This window comes from Phyllobates terribilis, unplaced genomic scaffold (assembly GCF_046119375.1).
Source record: "Phyllobates terribilis strain yellow unplaced genomic scaffold, ASM4611937v1 Scaffold_6__1_contigs__length_29720123, whole genome shotgun sequence".
Lineage (NCBI taxonomy): Eukaryota > Metazoa > Chordata > Amphibia > Anura > Dendrobatidae > Phyllobates > Phyllobates terribilis.
This window is the reverse complement of record NW_027362766.1, coordinates 24,546,376-24,570,105: the sequence shown is the minus strand read 5'-3', so window position 1 is coordinate 24,570,105 and position 23,730 is coordinate 24,546,376. Positions and strand designations below refer to the sequence as shown.

The following is a 23,730-nucleotide window of genomic DNA, read 5'->3' as shown; positions in this document are numbered from 1 at the left end:
CGGCACTTCGTTAATGCCCACCATTCAGACTGGGTGGATCTCCTACCTTGGGCCGAGTTCTCCTATAACAATCACGAGAGCGAATGCTCCTCCAAATCCCCGTTTTTTGTAGTCTTCGGTCAGCATCCTTGGATTCCTTTTCCTGTCTCCACCTCTGTGGACAACCCGGCTGCGGAATCTCTCGTTAGCAAATTTTCCTCCATTTGGGAGAGTACCCGATCCGCACTCCTTCAGTCGTCTGAACGGATGAAAAGACACGCTGACAAAAAACGCCTGGATCCTCCACAATTTCATCCTGGAGATAAAGTCTGGCTCTCATCTAAATATGTCCGACTCAAGATACCTTCTTACAAGTTAGGGCCTCGGTTCATCGGTCCTCTGGAGGTCATTAGTCAGATCAACCCGGTGGCCTATAAATTGAAACTCCCGGCCAACTTACGGATCCCTAACTCCTTCCATGTATCTCTCCTCAAACCTGTGGTACTTAACTCTTTTTCCAAGTCTACAGGTACACCTCCTGCTCCGGTTTCTGCTGAGGACGAGTTTGAGGTAGAGAACATTCGTGCCACCAAAAGGGTAAGAGGAAAGACCTTTTTTCTAGTAGATTGGAAGGGGTTTGGTCCTGAGGAGAGAACGTGGGAGCCCCGGGAGAACATCCATGCCCCTCTTATCCTAGCTAAATTTCTGTCTGGCCTAAAAAAGGGGGGGCCTAAAGGGGGGGGTACTGTAGCGCCGGCGTCCCTGCCCTCTGCTAGGCAGGGACGCTGTTCCCCTCACCTCTCTGCTCCGTGCCCGGCGTCCTCCTCCCGCTCTGCTGGCAGCGCGCGCTCCTTCCCGGCCACTGTGCTTAGGGCGCGCGCTCGCGCTCTCCCTCCCTCTTAAAGGGGCCGCGCGCGCCGTCCTAAGGAGTCCCCGGCCAATGGCCGGAGGACTTCACCATATATAAGGCACCTCCTCCAAAATGGAGGTGCCCGAGCAATGTTGTTGCACTGTTCACTACTCTGCTTCAGCCCTCAGGTCCCGTTGCCAGTTACCTGCCAGTTACCTGCCAGTTACCTGCCAGTTACCTGCTAGATTCCTGTCTGATTATCTGCTACCTGCCTGCTAGTCTGAGGTCCGACGGTCTGCCTTCCAACTCCTGTCAGTCTGTCTATGGACCAGCTTGCCCGCTCACCTGGGAGCACACACCTGCTACCTGCCTGCTAGTCTACCTGGAGGCTCCGCCGTCACGTGCTGTGACCACCTGCCTGTCCAGTGACTCCTGCTCGCTCACCTGGGAGCGCTCATCAGCTGCCTGTCTACTAGCCTACCTGGAGGCTCTGCCGTCACGTGCTGTGACCACCCGCCTGTCCAGAGACTTCTGCCCGCTCACCTGGGAGCGCTCATCTGCCGCCTGTCTGTTGATCTTCCTGGAGGCTCCGCCGTCACATGCTGTGACCACCCGTTCATCCAGAGACTCTCGTCTGCTCACCTGGGAGCTCACGTCTATCATCAGCCGCCACAGGTCGTACCAACCCTTTACCCAGAGACTGCCCCGGTCACTTGCCGTGACCATCAGCCCGTTCATCCAGAGACTGCCCCGGTCACTTGCCGTGACCTCCAGCCCGTTCACTCAGAGACTGTCCCGGTCACCTGCTGTGACCATCAGCCCGTTCATCCAGAGACTGTCCCGGTCACTTGCCGTGACCTCCAGCCCGTTCACTCAGAGACTGTCCCGGTCACCTGCTGTGACCTCTTGCCCGTCTTCCCTGGTCGACACCCGCTCCCTTACAAGGACTGCCCCCTTGTATAGTAGCTCAGAGGTTCCGCCTCCCAGACCCGTTACAGTGGGACTTGTTCTATTAGTCCATCTATACTGACCTCCATCAGGTTGCAAATTAAAAATAATTTTTATCTGCATCTAGCTCTGAAAAAATATTTGGCCTTCTAGCAGTGTGTGGGACTTTCTCTATTAGTCCATCTATACTGACCTCCATCAGGTTGCAAATTAAAAATCATTTTTATCTGCATCTAGCTCTGAAAAAATATTTGGCCTTCTAGCAGTGTGTGGGACTTTCTCTATTAGTCCATCTATACTGACCTCCATCAGGTTGCAAATTAAAAATAATTTTTATCTGCATCTAGCTCTGAAAAAATATTTGGCCTTCTAGCAGTGTGTGGGACTTTCTCTATTAGTCCATCTATACTGACCTCCATCAGCAAATTGAATATAATTTTTTTCTGCATCTATACTGACCTCTATCAGGTTGCAAACTGAATATAATTTTTTTCTGCATCTAGCTCTGAAAAAATATTTGGCCTTCTAGCAGTGTGTGGGACTTTCTTTATTAGTCCATCTATACTGACCTCCATCAGGTTGCAAATTCAAAATAATTTTTATCTGCATCTAGCTCTGAAAAAATATTTGGCCTTCTAGCAGTGTGTGGGACTTTCTCTATTAGTCCATCTATACTGACCTCCATCAGGTTGCAAATTAAAAATAATTTTTAACTGCATCTACAGTACCTCTGAAAAAATATTTGGGCTTCTAGCTGTGTGTGGGACTTGCTCGATTAGTCCATCTATACTGACCTCCATAAGGTTGCAAATTGAATATAATTTTTATCTGCATCTAGCTCTGAAAAAATATTTGGCCTTCCAGCAGTGTGTGGGACTTTCTCTATTAGTCCATCTATACTGACCTCCATCAGGTTGCAAATTAAAAATAATTTTTATCTGCATCTAGCTCTGAAAAAATATTTGGCCTTCTAGCAGTGTGTGGGACTTTCTCTATTAGTCCATCTATACTGACCTCCATCAGCAAATTGAATATAATTTTTTTCTGCATCTAACCCAGCCAATAGTTTTGGCCTAATACCACAGTTTGGCCACTCAGCTCTGCTCGGTTCCCATCCATTGTTTTTTTGTGCAAACAACTCCAGAGTTGTGAATTAGTTAACCACCAAAATGAGTGGAAAAAGGCCTGCTGCTGGTGGAAAGGGGAATAGGCGTGTTGGGAAGGGGAAAAAAGGTTGTGTCCGTGGGGTAGGTGTTAAAGCAACAGTAACATCTGCAGAAGAAAGACCATCTTCCAGCCAAACTAAAATGTCTACTTCTTTTAGCGGACAATGTGATAAGATCCCTTTCTTACGGCCACGCCAATCGCTACAAATTCCAGATGAGGCACAAAAACAGCAGGTGCTTCAACGGATATCAAGTGCTCCTTTAAGTGGGCTCTCCTCCACATCAACTTCAACATCACAAATACTCCAGTCCTCAAAGGTGTCACCCCAATCGCACTTGCTTCCTCACAGCTCCCAAATCTCCAGCTGCCCGTCTGAGTATGAGGTAGAACAGATGGTTGAGTCTGCAGAGCTGTTTACTCATACTATAGCCTGGGAATCAGAGGTTGACTCCAGCGCTTCTGTGAATCCAGACGAGGAAATGATCTGCACTGATGCCCAGAATCTTTATGAGTCGGATCCAGGACCAGACGCAGAAGTTTCTGACCATAATGTAGACCCTCATTCCCAAACTGTAACTCCTGTTGCTGGAGACAATGAGGAAGACGATGATAAGACTCAAATACCTGATTGGAGCGACAACTTTAGTTTTTTGTCAGGGCAGGAACAGGTTGGCTCTGAGGACGACGGGTGTGATAATGCACAGGGTGATGATGATGAGGTTGGAGATCCCACTTACTGTCAACCCACAGTCAGCCAAGAGATGAGGTCAGCAGAGGAGGTGGAGGAAGATGCTAGTGACGACGAGGTCAGGTTGCGCCTTCCTGGACAGAGACATAGTACTGGAAGCACGTCAACAACTGCATCCTCAAACACAACTCTGCCTCTCACCACAAGTCGTGGTGGCTCTTCAGGTCGCATGTGTGCTAAGCCTTGCATAGCCTGGGCATTTTTTCAGATCGATAAAGATGACCCAACTCGTGTTATCTGTAACATTTGTCAGCAAAAGCTAAGTAGAGGCCAAAAAATACATAGTTTGAGTACTTCATGCATGAACCGGCACATGGACATGAAGCATAAGTTGCAGTGGGAAGCTCAGTGTGCTACAATGCGGCCTAGCCGGCCGGGCCAACCGCCGTCTGCCATATCTTGTGCATCCGCGGCCTCTTCATCCTCTGTGACTGGGGGGACAGCAGTCACACCTGTTTTGGGGCGCAGACCTGCCACCTCTTTACCCGCAACAGCCAGCGTGATTGGCAGGTCATCATTTTCTTTGGAGGTGGTAACACCAGCTGGTGTTGAGCGCTGTCCGACATCGATAGCACCACCTTTGGATCAAGGCAACCTAACATGTCTGCCTGCATCTTCCTCACAGACCAGCAGTTTGCCGGGGACACCCTTATCAACCCCGTCTAAGCACAATAGCCAGCCCTCGGTCCCTCAGATGTGGACAAGTAAAAGACCATTTCCTCCTAGCCATGAGAAAGCTAAGAGGTTGAATTTCACCATCTGCAAGCTCTTGGCTACAGAAATGCTGCCTTTCCGCCTGGTAGACACAGAGGATTTTCGAGACCTTATGTCTGTCGCAGTGCCCCAGTACCAGATGCCCAGTCGGCACTACTTCTCAAAGAAAGGTGTGCCTGCGCTCCACCAGCATGTCGCACACAACATCACCGCTTCTTTGAGAAACTCTGTGTGTGACAGGGTGCATTTCACCACAGACACTTGAACGAGTAGGCATGGACAGGGACGTTACATGTCGCTGACTGGGCACTGGGTAACTATGGTGACAGCAGGACAAGGGGCTGCTGTCAAAGTCTTGCCGTCCCCACGAGTTGTGCGTCAATCCTCTTTATGTCAAAGTTCCTCCACTGCTTCTGCCTCCTCAACCACCTCTCGGTCTTCCACCTGCACGCAAAGCCTGTCTGGTCATGCCACAAGCTTTCTAACTGCGCAGAAGGGATCCTGCACACCTCCTTACTATGCTGGCAGTAGGGCACAACGTCATCAGGCGATTTTTACATTGAAATGTCTGGGAAATGTGAGTCACACAGCTGAGGAGTTGTGGTCAGCTCTGGAGAACCAATTTCATGAAATGGTTGTCTCCACTGGACCTGAAACCAGGGAAGGCCGTGTGCGACAATGCTGCAAACCTGGGTGCGGCCCTTCGCTGGGGCAATGTCACACACGTGCCTTGTATGGCTCACGTGTTGAACCTGGTTGTCCAGCAATTTTTAGCCCACTATCCCAGACTAGATGGCCTTCTGCAGAGGGCACGGTCGCTGTGTGCTCACTTCCGCCGTTCGCATCCCGCAGCTCAGCGACTTACATCTCTACAGAAGTCGTTGGGCCTGCCACTTCACCGGCTAAAATGCGATGTGCCTACCCGGTGGAATTCAACTCTGCACATGTTGCAGCGACTGTGGCAGCACCGACAAGCCCTGGTGCAATACGTTCTGACGTATAGCCTGGGCCAACGAGATCCAGAGGTGGGGCAAATCACGCTGGAGGAGTGGTCTCAGATCAGGGACCTATGCACCCTTCTGCACAGTTTTGAAATGGCGACGAAGATGTTTAGTGCTGACGATGCCATTATCAGCATGACTATTCCGGTGATTTACATGCTGGAGCACATGTTAAACAGAATTCGGAGTCAGGTGGTGGCACAAGAGGAGGTGGAGGAAATAGAGGAGGAGGAGTTGTATGCGGAAGGGCTAACATCTGCAAGGTCCAGACGGTCGGCAGCACCAAGGCGGCAGGCATGTGAGGGTGGGGGAGATGGTTTTACCAGGGCGCATGGTAGCAGCCAAACTAGTGAGGAAGGTGCAGGAGCCCAGGAAGAAGTGGAGGACGATCTGATGGAAGACTCATCAGATGAGGGAGACCTTGATCACTAGTGTTGAGCCACCCCCGTAGTGTTCGAGTTCGGTTCGGTTCGTCGAACACCCGTGTGTTCGCCGAACTGTTCGTCGAACTGTTCGTCGAACACCTTCGAACATCGTTAAAACCAATGGCAGGCAAACAAAAACACATAGAAACACATAGAAAACACCTTCAAAGGTGTCCAAAAGCTGACAAACTGCTCAGAAGACACAACTAACACATGGAAAAGTGACAAGTACATATAGTCATGCGAAAAGAAAAGAGGTGGAGGAGTAAAAGGAGGGGGAGACACAGATATAGGCATGTCATGCCCTTCTAAAATCCAAAAAGTGAGAAGCCGACACGTTCAGTCCGCTCCTGCCCGTGCCACCTCCGTGTCGCCGGGTTTGTGCCAGAGCCGCGGTGAACCCTGACGGCCAGCCCCCCTCTCCCAATACTGGTGCCTGTCCGCTGGTGGGTCGAGCGAGCCCCCCTGTGGTGGAGGCAGCTCTAAGCTTTTTAATTTAAATTGTCTCTCTAATTTGAATAAATACACTTTAAATCCATTTACAAGGATCTATTGGAGGGCAAGTCTCATGCCAGCAGCCGCGTAATTCCAGCTCCAGTAGCGTCCACTAAAGCTGCTGCAGTTAAAAAGCTTTTATAAGGATCGAGCTCGGCTGTCCACCGCAAGGCATCCTACTGCCAGTCCGAGCCCCTATGCCTTGGGGTGCCTCCTGATGCTCTTCACTGAGTATCCCGTGGTCCTGAAGCATTTCCTTTGAAAAAATGAAGTGTCCAAACTACAGGTGGTGTAGCTTGCTTAACAGCCGGGATAATCCGCTGACTAGCAGACACTGCTACTAGGCACAAAGTATTTCCTGGGCTAGATGCAGTTAAAAATTTGTAATTAGATACTCTCGTTGGATGCTGAGAAAGCATTCCATAGAGTCTCCTGGCACGCCATATATGATTCTCTTAAAAAGCTTGGGGTAGGGGTCTAGGGGACCCTTTTATAGCCAAAATCACGGCCCTGTATCGCAATACGTCACCTAGGCTGAAGATAAATGGAACTGTAGCACCCTGAGGGCTTGGTTGCTACAGAGGTATTGCACCTCACCCAGAGGTGTGATATCTCACTCTCAGGTAAGGATGTAGTGTGGATCAGGACCCGACACCTGCATGCATTACACCACATTGCCGTGGGGCAGGGCGACCAATATGCCCCTGAGATGGGCACGACAGTCCCTGTCCCTGGCTGGAGTGGGGGGAGGGAACACTGAGGAAGGGGAACCCTGTAGTGCAGGAGCAGGGAGGAAGCAGTTCCTGGGTGCATTGAGAAGGGAGTATAAAAGGTGGGCACCATCTTAGTTCAGTGCAGAGAAGTCTGAGCAGAAGTGGCAGGGAGCAGGGGCTCTGCATGAGCTCTGCTCCGGAGGCGGGCCTAGTAACAGAGGCCCAGGCCTGGAAGAGGGAGAAGGAAGGAAGAGGAGCGGAGAAGGCTCCAGGAACGAGGAACGAAGGGATCTCAGGGGTGCGGACGGGCGAGTTGCCACCGCACCCCCGAATCCACCTGCGTGGAGGGGTCAGGCCAAAGGGGGAGACCGGTCCCCGAAACTAGTGGAGGCAGGAAACGACCCTCAGCTAGAAACAGGAGGCTGTGACATTTTATGTGGCGCAGCCCCTCGCTACACCCGCTAGGAAGGCACCACATAGGGTCAGGGAAACTGGCGCCAAGTTTACCAAGAGGAGGCCCGAGGCAGCCGGACAGAAGGGTTGGTAAGAAAGGCCAGACAAAGGACACACAAAGGGGGTCCTGTGAAGCACTCCAAAGTTATCTGGGAGTTGTCTGAGCCCCTCACCTGGTGAGCACAGTACGACGTGGGCAGCCGTTACCTGCAGACGTGGTCTGGATAATAAGAACTGTGAGTAAAGGCCCTGGACTGCATCACTGACTCCGTGTCATTACTGCTGCTGCCCTGCACCATCACCCCCATCCTCCGCATACACTGCCCTGAGGCTATACTCCTCCCGTGGGGAGTTATGCTACGCTCTGTTGCCGCCACGGAGACTACAACCACCAGCATCCACCAAAAAGGGTCCGGCTCCGGGTGTCCCAAGGCCCAGGGGGCGCGTCAGAACATTTTCATCACCATTCACAATCACCAATGGGACAAGGCAGGGATGTTCTCTGTCCCCTCTCTTATACATCCTAGTGACGGAGCACCTGCTCTCATCAATTCGCCATAACCCCAATATTAGGTGGATTGAGGTGGGAGGCACCGAGTACAAGTGCTCTCTATTTGCTGATGATGTCCTAGTATATATCACTCAATCACATATATCCATCCATGCTGTTATGGCTGAAATAGATCACTTTGTTACATGGTCAAATTTTAAAATCAATGCAGCGAAGTCTGAGGCCCTCGATGTCTCCCTCCCCAAATCCATATAGGATTCCATCCAGTCCAACTTTCCCTTTGCCTGGCCCTCACAGGGTATCAAATGCTTAGGAATTCCTATTCATAGAGACCTCTCCCATCTATGTTATCTTAATTTTGGGCCCTTTATTGAACAACTCCATACAGACCACGGTTGGCAAGTTAGAACTGTAAGATTCACTACGTGAACCACTGGTGTTTTGTGGAAAAGCACATGTACACTGTGTTCCAAATTATTATGCAAAAAGTGTTTAGGAGTGATAAGGGAAGAATTTGTTTGTTTGTCAGTTAAACTCATTGATGGTGATGTGTGTCAGGGCTCTTTATATCACTGTAAGCAATTGCAGACACCTGTGCTAATTAGTTTGGCAGGTGTGTCCAATGAAAGGCAAGACTACTTAAGAAGGCTGTCTCACATTATTAAGCAGCCTACATTTTCTGCCAAAATGGGAAAGAAAAAGGATGTGTCGGCTGCTGAGAAGCAACAAATTGTGGAGTGTTTAGGTCAAGGCATGACTACAATCAACATTGTGCGATGATCAGGATGAAGTGTCTTGGCAATCAAGAAGTATGTAGCTGATTCACAGTACACACGTGTGCGTGCTGATAAGGGCAAATTGAGGACTCTTTCCTACAGGCAATTACGTCAGGTTGAAAGAGCAGCGGCAAAAAAGCCTTGTCATAGCAGCAGACAAGTTTTTGAAGCTGCTTGTGCCTCCAACGTCCCCCGAACAACAAGATGCAGGGTCCTTCAGAGGTTTGCAGCTGTGCATACGCCATCCTGTCGACCTCCTCTATCCACTTCACACAAGCAGAAATGGCTCCAGTGGGCCAAACATTACATGAAGACTGATTTCAAAACTGTTTTGTTCACGGATGAGTGCCGTGCAGCGCTCGATGGTCCAGATGGATGGAGTGGAGGATGGCTGGTTGATGGACACCCCACGCAAACACGGCTACAGCGCCAACAAGGAGGAGGTGGATTAATGTTTTGGGCTGGAATCATGGGGAGAGAGATTGTCGGCCCCTTTAGGATCCCTGAAGGCGCTAAAGATGAACTCCATAATGTATGTGGATTTTCTCAAACAGCACTTCCTGCCATGGTTCAAGAAGAAGAACCGTGTATTTCACAGCAAGATCATTTTTCTGCATGATAATGCACCATCTCATGCTGCACATAAAACATCTGCATCTCTGGCTGATATGGGCATAAAAGGGGACAAACTTATGGTGTGACCCCCATGCTCCCCTGACCTCTACCCCATTCAGAACCTTTGGAGCATCATTAAAAGGAGTGTCTATGATGGCGGGAGGCAGTTCACATCTAAGCAACAGCTCTGGGAGGGTATTCTGTCCTCATGCAAAACAATTGAAGCAGAAACCATCCAAAACCTGACAAATTCAATGGACGAGAGAGTTCAGAAGCTCCTTTCGAACAAGGGGTCCTATGTGAAAATGTAACATCACCTAGAATAAAGTTTTGAGTTGAAAACTGTTTGATTTCAGTTTCTAACAACCTGCTAATGCTTATAATTTCAAAAATGACCATTTTTTTGGTCTTTATTAAAATGAAAAGGTTGATCGAAAAGTTTGGGGGATCTAAGAGTGTGGCAACCCAGTAGTCATGATTACTTCGAATTCTGACAATATGAGAGTCATGCTGCAGGTAGTGCAGCAAGAAGGCACTTATGTGTCTTGCGCATCTCGGAGCCCCAAAATTATTTTCCGGGCTAGATGCAGCTAAAAATTATTATTAATTTTAAATCTGGTGAAGCTTTAGTATAGATGGCCTAATAGGATCAGTGCTGCACACTGCTACAAAGCCCAAATTATTTTCCAGTCAAGATACAGATAAACATGATTAGTAATTTTAAATCTGGTGGAGCTTATTATAGATGGCCTAATAGAATCAGTGCTGCACACTGCTACAAAGCCCAAATTATTTTCCAGCCAAGATACAGATAAACATGATTAGTAATTTGAAAGCTTAAAACGGTTGGTAGGGTGATTTTAACCAATCATCAAGCTTTTACTCTCCCCAGGATGACACAGGGGTAGAAAAGTCGTTTCGGATCCATGATTTGTTCATCTTTATGAACGTGAGTCTGTCTACATTATCAGTGGAGAGCCGCGTGCGCTTATCTGTCAGCACAACACCAGCAGCGCTGAACACACGTTCAGACAGAACGCTGGCTGCGGGGCATGACAAGATCTCCAAGGCGTAAGTGGCTAGCTCCGGCCATTTATCCAGATTGGAAGCCCAAAAAGAGCAAGGGTCCAGTGACACAGTCGTGGCTTCAATGTTTACTTGGAGATACTCCTGTACCATCGTCTCTAGGCGTTGACTATGTGTCAGACTTCTTGTCTCCTGTGGCCTTGCAAAGGATGGGCTAAAAAAGTGGTGAAATGATTCCGCAAAATTGATATTACCAGCAGATACTGTGGTTCTGTTACGGTTTGAGTGCTGAACACTTGACGGTCCCACGGTTGGCAAGTTGGAACTGTAAGATTCACTACGTGCACCACTGGTATTTTGTGGAAAAGCACATGTAAGATTCTGCAACAGTCTCTGCTGATACTCCTGCATGCGTGCATCCATTTCTATGGCAGGAATAATTTCTGCAAATTTACTTTTGTACCGGGGATCTAACAGTGTGGCAACCCAGTAGTCAGGATTATTTCTAATTCTCACAATTCGAGGGTCATGTTGCAGGTAGTGCAGCAAGAAGGCACTCATGTGTGTTGCGCATCCAGGAGCACCAAGTCCCTGTTGTGTTGGTGGCGAGGTAACAATCATGCTTCCTTCCTCTGTCCTCTCCCCCCAACCTCGCAAAACAGAAATGTGATCAAGGTCTCCCTCATCTGATGAGTCTTCCATCAGTTCGTCCTCCACTTCTTCCTGGGCTCCTGCACCTTCCTCACTAGTTTGGCTGCTACCATGCGCCCTGGTAAAACCATCTCCCCCACCCTCACATGCCTGCCACCTTGGTGCTGCCGACCGTCTGGACCTTGCAGATGTTAGCCCTTCCGCATACAACTCCTCCTCCTCTACTTCCTCCACCTCCTCTTGTGCCACCACCTGACTCCGAATTCTGTTTAACATGTGCTCCAGCATGTAAATCACCGGAATAGTCATGCTGATAATGGCATCGTCAGCACTAAACATCTTCGTCGCCATTTCAAAACTGTGCAGAAGGGTGCATAGGTCCCTGATCTGAGACCACTCCTCCAGCGTGATTTGCCCCACCTCTGGATCTCGTTGGCCCAGGCTATACGTCAGAACGTATTGCACCAGGGCTTGTCGGTGCTGCCACAGTCGCTGCAACATGTGCAGAGTTGAATTCCACAGGGTAGGCACATCGCATTTTAGCCGGTGAAGTGGCAGGCCCAACGACTTCTGTAGAGATGTAAGTCGCTGAGCTGCGGGATGCGAACGGCGAAAGTGAGCACACAGCGACCGTGCCCTCTGCAGAAGGCCATCTAGTCTGGGATAGTGGGCTAAAAATTGCTGGACAACCAGGTTCAACACGTGAGCCATACAAGGCACGTGTGTGACATTGCCCCGGCGAAGGGCCGCACCCAGGTTTGCAGCATTGTCGTACACGGCCTTCCCTGGTTTCAGGTCCAGTGGAGACAACCATTCATGAAATTGGTTCTCCAGAGCTGACCACAACTCCTCAGCTGTGTGACTCACATTTCCCAGACATTTCAATGTAAAAACCGCCTGATGACGTTGAGCCCTACTGCCAGCATAGTAAGGAGGTGTGCAGGATCCCTTCTGCGCAGTTAGAAAGCTTGTGGCATGACCAGACAGGCTTTGGGTGCAGGTGGAAGACCGTAAGGAGGTTGAGGAGGCAGAAGCAGTGGAGGAACTTTGACATAAAGAGGATTGACGCACAACTCGTGGGGACGGCAAGACTTGGACAGCAGCCCCTTGTCCTGCTGTCACCATAGTTACCCAGTGCCCAGTCAGCGACATGTAACGCCCCTGTCCATGCCTACTCGTCCAAGTGTCTGTGGTGAAATGCACCCTGTCACACACAGAGTTTCTCAAAGAAGCGGTGATGTTGTGTGCGACATGCTGGTGGAGCGCAGGCACACCTTTCTTTGAGAAGTAGTGCCGACTGGGCATCTGGTACTGGGGCATTGCGACGGACATAATGTCTCGAAAATCCTCTGTGTCCACCAGGCGGAAAGGCCGCATTTCTGTAGCCAAGAACTTGCAGATGGTGAAATTCAACCTCTTAGCTTTCTCATGGCTAGGAGGAAATGGTCTTTTACTTGTCCACATCTGAGGGACCGAGGGCTAGCTATTGTGCTTATACGGGGTTGATAAGGGTGTCCCCGGCAAACTGCCGGTCTGTGAAGAAGATGCAGGCGGACATGTTAGGTTGCCTTGATCCAAAGGTGGTGCTATCGATGTCGGACAGCACTCAACACCAGCTGGTGTTACCACCTCCAAAGAAAATGATGACCTGCCAATCACGCTGGCTGTTGCGGGTAAAGAGGTGGCAGGTCTGCGCCCCAAAACAGGTGTGACTGCTGTCCCCCCAGTCACAGAGGATGAAGAGGCCGCGGATGCACAAGATATGGCAGACGGTGGTTGGCCCGGCTGGCTAGGCCGCATTGTAGCACACTGAGCTTCCCACTGCAACTTATGCTTCATGTCCATGTGCCGGTTCATGCATGAAGTACTCAAACTATGTATTTTTTGGCCTCTACTTAGCTTTTGCTGACAAATGTTACAGATAACACGAGTTGGGTCATCTTTATCGATCTGAAAAAATGCCCAGGCTATGCAAGGCTTAGCACCCATGCGACCTGAAGAGCCACCACGACTTGTGGTGAGAGGCAGAGTTGTGTTTGAGGATGCAGTTGTTGACGTGCTTCCAGTACTACGTGTCTGTCCAGGAAGGCGCAACCTGACCTCGTCGTCACTAGCATCTTCCTCCACCTCCTCTGCTGACCTCATCTCTTGGCTGACTGTGGGTTGACAGTAAGTGGGATCTCCAACCTCATCATCATCACCCTGTGCGTTATCACACCCGTCGTCCTCAGAGCCAACCTGTTCCTGCCCTGACAAAAAACTAAAGTTGTCGCTCCAATCAGGTATTTGAGTCTTATCATCGTCTTCCTCATTGTCTCCACCAACAGGAGTTACAGTTTGGGAATGAGGGTCTACATTATGGTCAGAACCTTCTGCGTCTGGTCCTGGATTCGACTCGTCAAGATTCTGGGCATCAGTGCAGATCATTTCCTCGTCTGGATTCACAGAAGCGCTGGAGTCGACCTCTGATTCCCAGGCTATAGTATGAGTAAACAGCTCTGCAGACTCAACCATCTGTTCTACCTCATACTCAGACGGGCAGCTGGAGATTTGGGAGCTGTGAGGAAGCAAGTGCGATTGGGGTGACACCTTTGAGGACTGGAGTATTTGTGATGTTGAAGTTGATGTGGAGGAGAGCCCACTTAAAGGAGCACTTGATATCCGTTGAAGCACCTGCTGTTTTTGTGCCTCATCTGGAATTTGTAGCGATTGGCGTGGCCGTAAGAAAGGGATCTTATCACATTGTCCGCTAAAAGAAGTAGACATTTTAGTTTGGCTGGAAGATGGTCTTTCTTCTGCAGATGTTACTGTTGCTTTAACACCTACCCCACGGACACAACCTTTTTTCCCCTTCCCAACACGCCTATTCCCCTTTCCACCAGCAGCAGGCCTTTTTCCACTCATTTTGGTGGTTAACTAATTAACAACTCTGGAGTTGTTTGCACAAAAAAACAATGGATGGGAACCGAGCAGAGCTGAGTGGCCAAACTGTGGTATTAGGCCAAAACTATTGGCTGGGTTAGATGCAGAAAAAAATTATATTCAATTTGCAACCTGATGGAGGTCAGTATAGATGGACTAATAGAGAAAGTCCCACACACAGCTAGAAGCCCAATATTTTTTCAGAGGTAGATGCAGAAAAAAATATATTCAGTTTGCAACCTGATGGAGGTCAGTATAGATGGACTAATACAACAAATCCCACACACAGCTAGAAGCCCAATATTTTTTCAGAGGTAGATGCAGAAAAAAATATATTCAGTTTGCAACCTGATGGAGGTCTGTATAGATGGATTAATAGAACAAGTCCCACACACAGCTAGAAGCCCAATATTTTTTCAGAGGTAGATGCAGAAAAAAATATATTCAGTTTGCAACCTGATGGAGGTCAGTATAGATGGACTAATACAACAAGTCCCACACACAGCTAGAAGCCCAATATTTTTTCAGAGGTAGATGCAGAAAAAAATATATTCAGTTTGCAACCTGATGGAGGTCTGTATAGATGGACTAATACAACAAGTCCCACGCACAGCTAGAAGCCCAATATTTTTTCAGAGGTAGATGCAGAAAAAAATATATTCAGTTTGCAACCTGATGGAGGTCAGTATAGATGGACTAATACAACAAGTCCCACACACAGCTAGAAGCCCAATATTTTTTCAGAGGTAGATGCAGAAAAAAATATATTCAGTTTGCAACCTGATGGAGGTCTGTATAGATGGATTAATAGAACAAGTCCCACACACAGCTAGAAGCCCAATATTTTTTCAGAGGTAGATGCAGAAAAAAATATATTCAGTTTGCAACCTGATGGAGGTCTGTATAGATGGATTAATAGAACAAGTCCCACACACAGCTAGAAGCCCAATATTTTTTCAGAGGTAGATGAAGAAAAAAATATATGCAGTTTGCAACCTGATGGAGGTCAGTATAGATGGACTAATACAACAAGTCCCACACACAGCTGGAAGCCCAATATTTTTTCCGAGCTAGATGCAGAAAAAAATTATATTCAATTTGCAACCTGATGGAGGTCAGTATAGATGGACTAATAGAATGATGCTATGCCCAAAAGATTTTACTTCACTAGGTGCAGTAAAAAAATTGGTATTCTATACACAGGTGGTATATCTTGCAACACAGATAGGCTACTCCACTGACTAACACACTCTGCAATAGGCCAAAAAGGATTAGCTTTGCTAGATTCAGCCAAATGCTGTGAAAAAAACTTGCACAGCACTGGCACAGACCTGCCTGGCAAAAACTGATAGGAACTGATGTAACCTAGTCCTGAAAAGGACTCCAATTACAATTAGTCTTTACTCCCACAACCTATCTATTTAAGAGCACAGACCTGCCTGATAAAAGTCGTAGGAAATGCTGTAACCTAGTCCTTAAAAGGACTGCAATCACAACTATTCCCTACTCCCAAGCTATCTGTAGATTTGTGTGAAAATTGGCTTGAAATTAACAAGGTATAGCGCACACAGCAACAGCGGTGCCGTCTAACACGCAGCTGCAGCAGTGAGAAAATGGTGGCGACGGGGAAAATGGCTGGGTCTTATAGGGCAAGGACATGTGACATACACTGCCAATGACACATGCCCTTGCTTGTGTGAAAAAAAGCACTTCGCTCCGTGTGTGCGCTGCTGATAGGCTGACAGATTACACCTCCCCACTGTAAATGCGGGAAAGAGAAAAAAAAAATGGAGATCTTCATTGTTCCTGCAGAGATCCATCCCCTGCCCCTCCCCCCGCCCCGCTGTACACTCAAACTGCGTATTAACATTAATTTTCATCATTACTGAGAAAAAATCCAGTTATGATTTTGGTGCACGAACAGTTATCGAACATAACCTCGAACAGCCGAATTTTTCTCAAATTGTTCGTGTTCGCCGAACGGCTCGAACACCGCCCAAAACAGCTCGAATTTGAGATTGGCGAACAGTTCGAGTAGAACAACGCTCATCTCTATTGATCACATTTCTGTTGTGCGAGGTTGGGGGGAGAGGACAGAGGAAGGAAGCATGATTGTTACCTCGCCACCAACACAACAGGGACTTGGTGCTCCTGGATGCGCAACACACATGAGTGCCTTTTTGCTGCACTACCTGCAACATGACCCTCGAATTGTGAGAATTAGAAATAATCCTGACTACTGGGTTGCCACACTGTTAGATCCCCGGTACAAAAGTAAATTTGCAGAAATTATTCCTGCCATAGAAAGGGATGCAGGAGTATCAGCAGAGACTGTTGCAGAATCTTACATGTGCTTTTCCACAAAATACCAGTGGTGCACGTAGTGAATCTCACAGTTCCAACTTGCCAACCGTGGGACCGTCAAGTGTTCAGCACTCAAACCGTAACAGAACCACAGTATCTGCTGGTAACATCAATTTTGCGGAATCATTTCACCACTTTTTTAGCCCATCCTTTGCAAGGCCACAGGAGACAAGAAGTCTGACACATAGTCAACGCCTAGAGACGATGGTACAGGAGTATCTCCAAGTAAACATTGAAGCCATGACTGTGTCACTGGACCCTTGCTCTTTTTGGGCTTCCAATCTGGATAAATGGCCGGAGCTAGCCACTTACGCCTTGGAAATCTTGTCATGCCCCGCAGCCAGCGTTCTGTCTGAACGTGTGTTCAGCGCTGCTGGTGGTGTGCTGACAGATAAGCGCACGCGGCTCTCCACTGATAATGTAGACAGACTCACGTTCATAAAGATGAACAAATCATGGATCCGAAACGACTTTTCTACCCCTGTGTCATCCTGGGGAGAGTAAAAGCTTGATGATTGGTTAAAATCACCCTACCAACCGTTTTAAGCTTTCAAATTACTAATCATGTTTATCTGTATCTTGGCTGGAAAATAATTTGGGCTTTGTAGCAGTGTGCAGCACTGATTCTATTGGGCCATCTATAATAAGCTCCACCAGATTTAAAATTACTAATCATGTTTATCTGTATCTTGACTGGAAAATTATTTGGGCTTTGTAGCAGTGTGCAGCACTGATCCTATTAGGCCATCTATACTAAAGCTTCACCAGATTTAAAATTAATAATAATTTTTAGCTGCATCTAGCCCGGAAAATAATTTTGGGGCTCCGAGATGCACAAGACACATAAGTGCCTTCTTGCTGCACTACCTGCAGCATGACCCTCATATTGTCAGAATTCGAAGTAATCATGACTACTGGGTTGCCACACTCTTAGATCCACCAAACTTTTCGATCAACCTTTTCATTTTAATAAAGACCAAAAAAATGGTCATTTTTGAAATTATAAGCATTAGCAGGTTGTTAGAAACTGAAATCAAACAGTTTTCAACTCAAAACTTTATTCTAGGTGATGTTACATTTTCACATAGGACCCCTTGTTTGAAAGGAGCTTCTGAACTCTCTCGTCCATTGAATTTGTCAGGTTTTGGATGGTTTCTGCTTCAATTGTTTTGCATGAGGACAGAATACCCTCCCAGAGCTGTTGCTTAGATGTGAACTGCCTCCCGCCATCATAGACACTCCTTTTAATGATGCTCCAAAGGTTCTGAATGGGGTAGAGGTCAGGGGAGCATGGGGGTCACACCATAAGTTTGTCCCCTTTTATGCCCATATCAGCCAGAGATGCAGATGTTTTATGTGCAGCATGAGATGGTGCATTATCATGCAAAAAAATGATCTTGCTGTGAAATACACGGTTCTTCTTCTTGAACCATGGCAGGAAGTGCTGTTTGAGAAAATCCACATACATTATGGAGTTCATCTTTAGCGCCTTCAGGGATCCTAAAGGGGCCGACAATCTCTCTCCCCATGATTCCAGCCCAAAACATTACTCCACCTCCTCCTTGTTGGCGCTGTAGCCGTGTTTGCGTGGGGTGTCCATCAACCAGCCATCCTCCACTCCATCCATCTGGACCATCGAGCGCTGCACGGCACTCATCCGTGAACAAAACAGTTTTGAAATCAGTCTTCATGTAATGTTTGGCCCACTGGAGCCGTTTCTGCTTGTGTGAAGTGGATAGAGGAGGTCGACAGGATGGCGTATGCACAGCTGCAAACCTCTGAAGGACCCTGCATCTTGTTGTTCGGGGGACGTTGGAGGCACCAGCAGCTTCAAAAACTTGTCTGCTGCTATGACAAGGCTTTTTTGCCGCTGCTCTTTCAACCTGACGTAATTGCCTGTAGGAAAGAGTCCTCAATTTGCCCTTATCAGCACGCACACGTGTGTACTGTGAATCAGCTACATACTTCTTGATTGCCAAGACACTTTATCCTGATCATCGCACAATGTTGATTGTAGTCATGCCTTGACCTAAACACTCCACAATTTGTTGCTTCTCAGCAGCCGACACATCCTTTTTCTTTCCCATTTTGGCAGAAAATGTAGGCTGCTTAATAATGTGAGACAGCCTTCTTAAGTAGTCTTGCCTTTCATTGGACACACCTGCCAAACTAATTAGCACAGGTGTCTGCAATTGCTTACAGTGATATAAAGAGCCCTGACACACATCACCATCAATGAGTTTAACTGACAAACAAACAAATTCTTCCCTTATCACTCCTAAACACTTTTTGCATAATAATTTGGAACACAGTGTACATGTGCTTTTCCACAAAACACCAGTGGTTCACGTAGTGAATCTTACAGTTCTAACTTGCCAACCGTGGTCTGTATGGAGTTGTTCAATAAAGGGCCCAAAATTAAGATAACATAGATGGGAGAGGTCTCTATGAATAGGAATTCCTAAGTATTTGATACCCTGTGAGGGCCAGGCAAAGGGAAAGTTGGACTGGATGGAATCCTATATGGATTTGGGGAGGGAGACATCGAGGGCCTCAGACTTCGCTGCATTGATTTTAAAATTTGATCATGTAACAAAGTGATCTATTTCAGCCATAACAGCATGGATGGATATATGTGATTGAGTGATATATACTAGGACATCATCAGCAAATATAGAGCACTTGTACTCGGTGCCTCCCACCTCAATCCACCTAATATTGGGGTTATGGCGAATTGATGAGAGCAGGTGCTCCGTCACTAGGATGTATAAGAGAGGGGACAGAGAACATCCCTGCCTTGTCCCATTGGTGATTGTGAAAGGTGATGAAAATGTTCTGACGCGCCCCCTGGGCCTTGGGACACCCGGAGCCGGACCCTTTTTGGTGGATGCTGGTGGTTGTAGTCTCCGTGGCGGCGACCCGGTTCCGTGGCTCAGGGCGGTCAAACCAGTGGCGGAACTATTTATGTGGTTTTGATGTTTGAATGTCCGACTACGCCACCCGTGGATTGCGGTCATAGTGAACCGCCGCTCCAGGGCAGACCGCTGAGGCTGGTGTTGTGGGTGCAGCAGAGCGTAGCATAACTCCCCACGGGAGGAGTATAGCCTCAGGGCAGTGTATGCGGAGGATGGGGGTGATGGTGCAGGGCAGCAGCAGTAACGACACGGAGTCAGTGATGCAGTCCAGGGCCTTTACTCACAGTTCTTATTATCCAGACCACGTCTGCAGGTAACGGCTGCCCACGTCGTACTGTGCTCACCAGGTGAGGGGCTCAGACAACTCCCAGATAACTTTGGAGCGCTTCACAGGACCACCTTTGTGTGTCCTTTGTCTGGCCTTTCTTACCAACCCTTCTGTCCGGCTGCCTCGGGCCTCCTCTTGGTAAACTTGGCGCCAGTTTCCCTGACCCTATGTGGTGCCTTCCTAGCGGGTGTAGCGAGGGGCTGCGCCACATAAAATGTCACAGCCTCCTGTTTCTAGCTGAGGGTCGTTTCCTGCCTCCACTAGTTTCGGGGACCGGTCTCCCCCTTTGGCCTGACCCCTCCACGCAGGTGGATTCGGGCGTGCGGTGGCGACTCGCCCGTCCGCACCCCTGGGATCCCTTCGTTCCTCGTTCCTGGAGCCTTCTCCGCTCCTCTTCCTTCCTTCTCCCTCTTCCAGGCCTGGGCCTCTGTTACTAGGCCCGCCTCCGGAGCAGAGCTCATGCAGAGCCCCTGCTCCCTGCCACTTCTGCTCAGACTTCTCTGCACTGAACTAAGATGGTGCCCACCTTTTATTCTCCCTTCTCAATGCACCCAGGAACTGCTTCCTCCCTGCTCCTGCACTACAGGGTTCCCCTTCCTCAGTGTTCCCTCCCCCCACTCCAGCCAGGGACAGGGACTGTCGTGCCCATCTCAGGGGCATATTGGTCGCCCTGCCCCACGGCAATGTGGTGTAATGCATGCAGGTGTCGGGTCCTGATCCACACTACATCCTTACCTGAGAGTGAGATATCACACCTCTGGGTGAGGTGCAATACCTCTGTAGCAACCGAGCCCTCAGGGTGCTACAGTTCCATTTATCTTCAGCCTAGGTGACGTATTGCGATACAGGGCCGTGATTTTGGCTATAAAAGGGTCCCCTAGACCCCTACCCCAAGCTTTTTAAGAGAATCATATATGGCGTGCCAGGAGACTCTATGGAATGATTTCTCAGCATCCAACGAGAGTATCTAATTACAAATTTTTAACTGCATCTAGCACAGCAAATACTTTGTGCCTAGTAGCAGTGTCTGCTAGTCAGCGGATTATCCCGGCTGATAAGCAAGCTACACCACCTGTAGTTTGGACACTTAATTTTTTCAAAGGAAATGCTTCGGGACCACTGGATACTCAGTGAAGAGCATCAGGAGGCACCCCAAGGCATAGGGGCTGGGACTGGCAGTAGGATGCCTTGCTGTGGACAGCCGAGCTCGATCCTTATAAAAGCTTTTTAACTGCAGCAGCTTTAGTGGACGCTACTGGAGCTGGAATTACGCGGCTGCTGGCATGAGACTTGCCCTCCAATAGATCCTTGTAAATGGATTTAAAGTGTATTCATTCAAATTAGAGAGACAATTTAAATTAAAAAGCTTAGAGCTGCCTCCACCACAGGGGGGCTCGCTCGACCCACCAGCGGACATGCACCAGTATTGGGAGAGGGTTGCTGGCCGTCAGGGTTCACCGCGGCTCTGGCACAAACCCGGCGACGCGGAGGTGGCACGGGCAGGAGCGGACTGAACGTGTCGGCTTCTCACTTTTTGGATTTTAGAAGGGCATGACATGCCTATATCTGTGTCTCCCCCTCCTTTTACTCCTCCACCTCTTTTCTTTTCGCATGACTATATGTACTTGTCACTTTTCCATGTGTTAGTTGTGTCTTCTGAGCAGTTTGTCAGCTTTTGGACACCTTTGAAGGTGTTTTCTATGTGTTTCTATGTGTTTTTGTTTGCCTGCCATTGGTTTTAACGGTGTTCGAAGGTGTTCGACGAACAGTTCGACGAACAGTTCGGCGAACACACGGGTGTTCGACGAACCGAACCGAACTCGAACACTACGGGGGTGGCTCAACACTAGTCACCTGTTTCCATGGATATGTTCGGAGAAGCCAGGGTAGGACTCTCGGGTCTTCTGGCCTTGTACCCCAATGGACTCTCAGCTTCATATAAGCTTGCCGCTAACTCCACCCAAAGCGGGGTGGCACTGGTTGAGGTAGTTGGCTCTGAAAGTCCCAAAGTCGCAGCTGCTCTATTCCGGGTGGGCCAGCGGAAGGGTGAGACTGTGTAATTTTGCACCATCTTGGGTATTTGCTGGGACTGCTCTATATGCTTATTTTCTGTTTGGTGGCTCAAAAAAGTATTGCCACACTGTTTTACCCTCACCCTGTGTTGTCTGATTAGTATAATGCTCACGGAAGACCCCATGTCTTCACACAAGCATTCATATAGCTACATCAATAAGAAAATTAAGAAAATATGGCTTCTCTAATTCAACAATGAAAAAATGCTTTGGCATAAACATCAATACTAGCTTTAATTGGAAGAGGGGAATGGTTATGTACACCTTCCTTATTTCAGCGTTAGTGATGTAATCAGGATTGAGAAGAAGACTGTACATATATCAGAGTGTGGAGAAGGGGTAAAGCATCTACAGTCTCGGGGAGGCCAGAGAAAACAGACTGTAGATAGGAAGGAAAGCATTTAAATGAAAATTACTCCAGGAATGATTTTGTTTTGATGTACTGTTTTAGAGCATGTGAAGACAGCAGCATTCTGGACAGATATACCACATATCCATCATTTATCATTGGGAAGGACATCAAAATGAATGAAAAATCTGAAGCTGGGAACAAGTTACAAAATGCACATCTGGTGTTTTGAGTTTTGAAAATGATTGAAAGAATACTGATTGTAGATTCTAACTTCATGCAACTTTTAAGCGCAAAGTAACCACTAAGACATATAATATCATTTTTTCAATCTCAAAGGCGTCTATAGCTGTTAAACGCGTAGACATTTTGAATTGTAAAGGATTTATAGATCAAAAATGGTATGGTATTGTTAATCAAGACCATTTTAAAAGTTACTTCAACATGCTTTTCTATTGTCTACATGGTAGTATATGTTTTTATGTTTTTACCACTTGTTTCCATTTCTTTCCTTTTTCAAGGTAAGCTATTCCTCAGCACATCCTATTCTAAGTGATAAATTGCAGTTCCCATCTTTCTTTAGAACCATACCCAATGATGATTATGAAGTTATTGAAATGGCTCATTTGGTGAGTTATTTTAACTGGACCTGGGTGGGGATCCTAACTTCGGACAATGAATTGGGGCGCACGGGCTCTCAGTTACTAATCAAGAAGGTAGAGCAGAATAGAGGTTGCGTCGCTTTCTTGGAAATTCTTCCAATCCAAAACTCAATGGAGTCAGTTTTACAGATCATAGATGTGATCAAGAATTCAAAAGCCACAGCAATTATTGTATATTCCACAATGGAAAACCTTATTTCTCTCATGGAGGAAGCCTCTTTTAACAATATTACAGATAAAATATGGTTTGCCACTTCCAGTTGGTCCATCACTTCCGACTTCCCAAGAGTCAATATATTGACGACTTTAAATGGAAGTCTAGGCTATGCACAACCAAGTGGGAAAATTCCAGGTTTTAAAGAATTCCTTCAGAGTGTACACCCTTCTAAATTTCCCAATGACATGTTTATCAAGACATTTTGGGAAGAGGCTTTCGACTGTGTTTGGCCAATGGGAAACCTTTATAATAATTATTCTTCTTTAAATACATCTGAAGATCCAAGTGCTTGGTGCACAGGAGAAGAGAAGGTGGACAGTATTGATCCCAATATATATGATGTTTACAACTTTAGATATACCTACAAGATCCATAATTCCGTTTTTGCTATCGCCCAAGCATTGCACCAGATGCATGCATGTACACCAGGACAAGGACCCTTCCTCAATGGATCATGTGCAGATGTCTTGAGTCATAAACCTTGGCAGGTAAGTTAGGTTACAAGAAGCTAGGTGTTATCTTTTGCTGATGTTAAGTTTCAATGAGTGTACGTCAATAAATTTAATGACTCATTTTAAGATGTTTTAAAATGTTTTTTTGAAACTTTTAAGAAACCTACACCATGACTGTTTTATTAATTATTCCTCTTATTTCTTCATCGCTTCATCCCAAAAGCCATATTTTTTTTTCTGTTGGCTTGTTTTTCATATGACAAGTTTCATCCTTCGATGATACTACCGATTAATTAGTGAGTGTGCCGAAAATTAAAATTCAACAGTTTGCTCAAATTTTGCAAGTAAATTCAATTTGCATTGAATTTCTTCAATGC

At 47.4% G+C, this 23,730-nt stretch overlaps 1 protein-coding gene across 1 annotated transcript in view; it reads left to right on the top strand.

Annotated features, from left to right (window-relative positions):
* The window catches only part of LOC141152644 (extracellular calcium-sensing receptor-like), a 101,019-nt gene that overhangs the window by 29,476 nt on the left and 47,813 nt on the right, over window positions 1–23,730 (top strand). Inside the window, exon 2 of the mRNA XM_073637201.1 lies at window positions 22,544–23,389. Within this exon, the coding sequence (XP_073493302.1) occupies window positions 22,544–23,389 (846 nt within the window). The remainder of the gene's footprint in view (window positions 1–22,543; window positions 23,390–23,730) is intronic.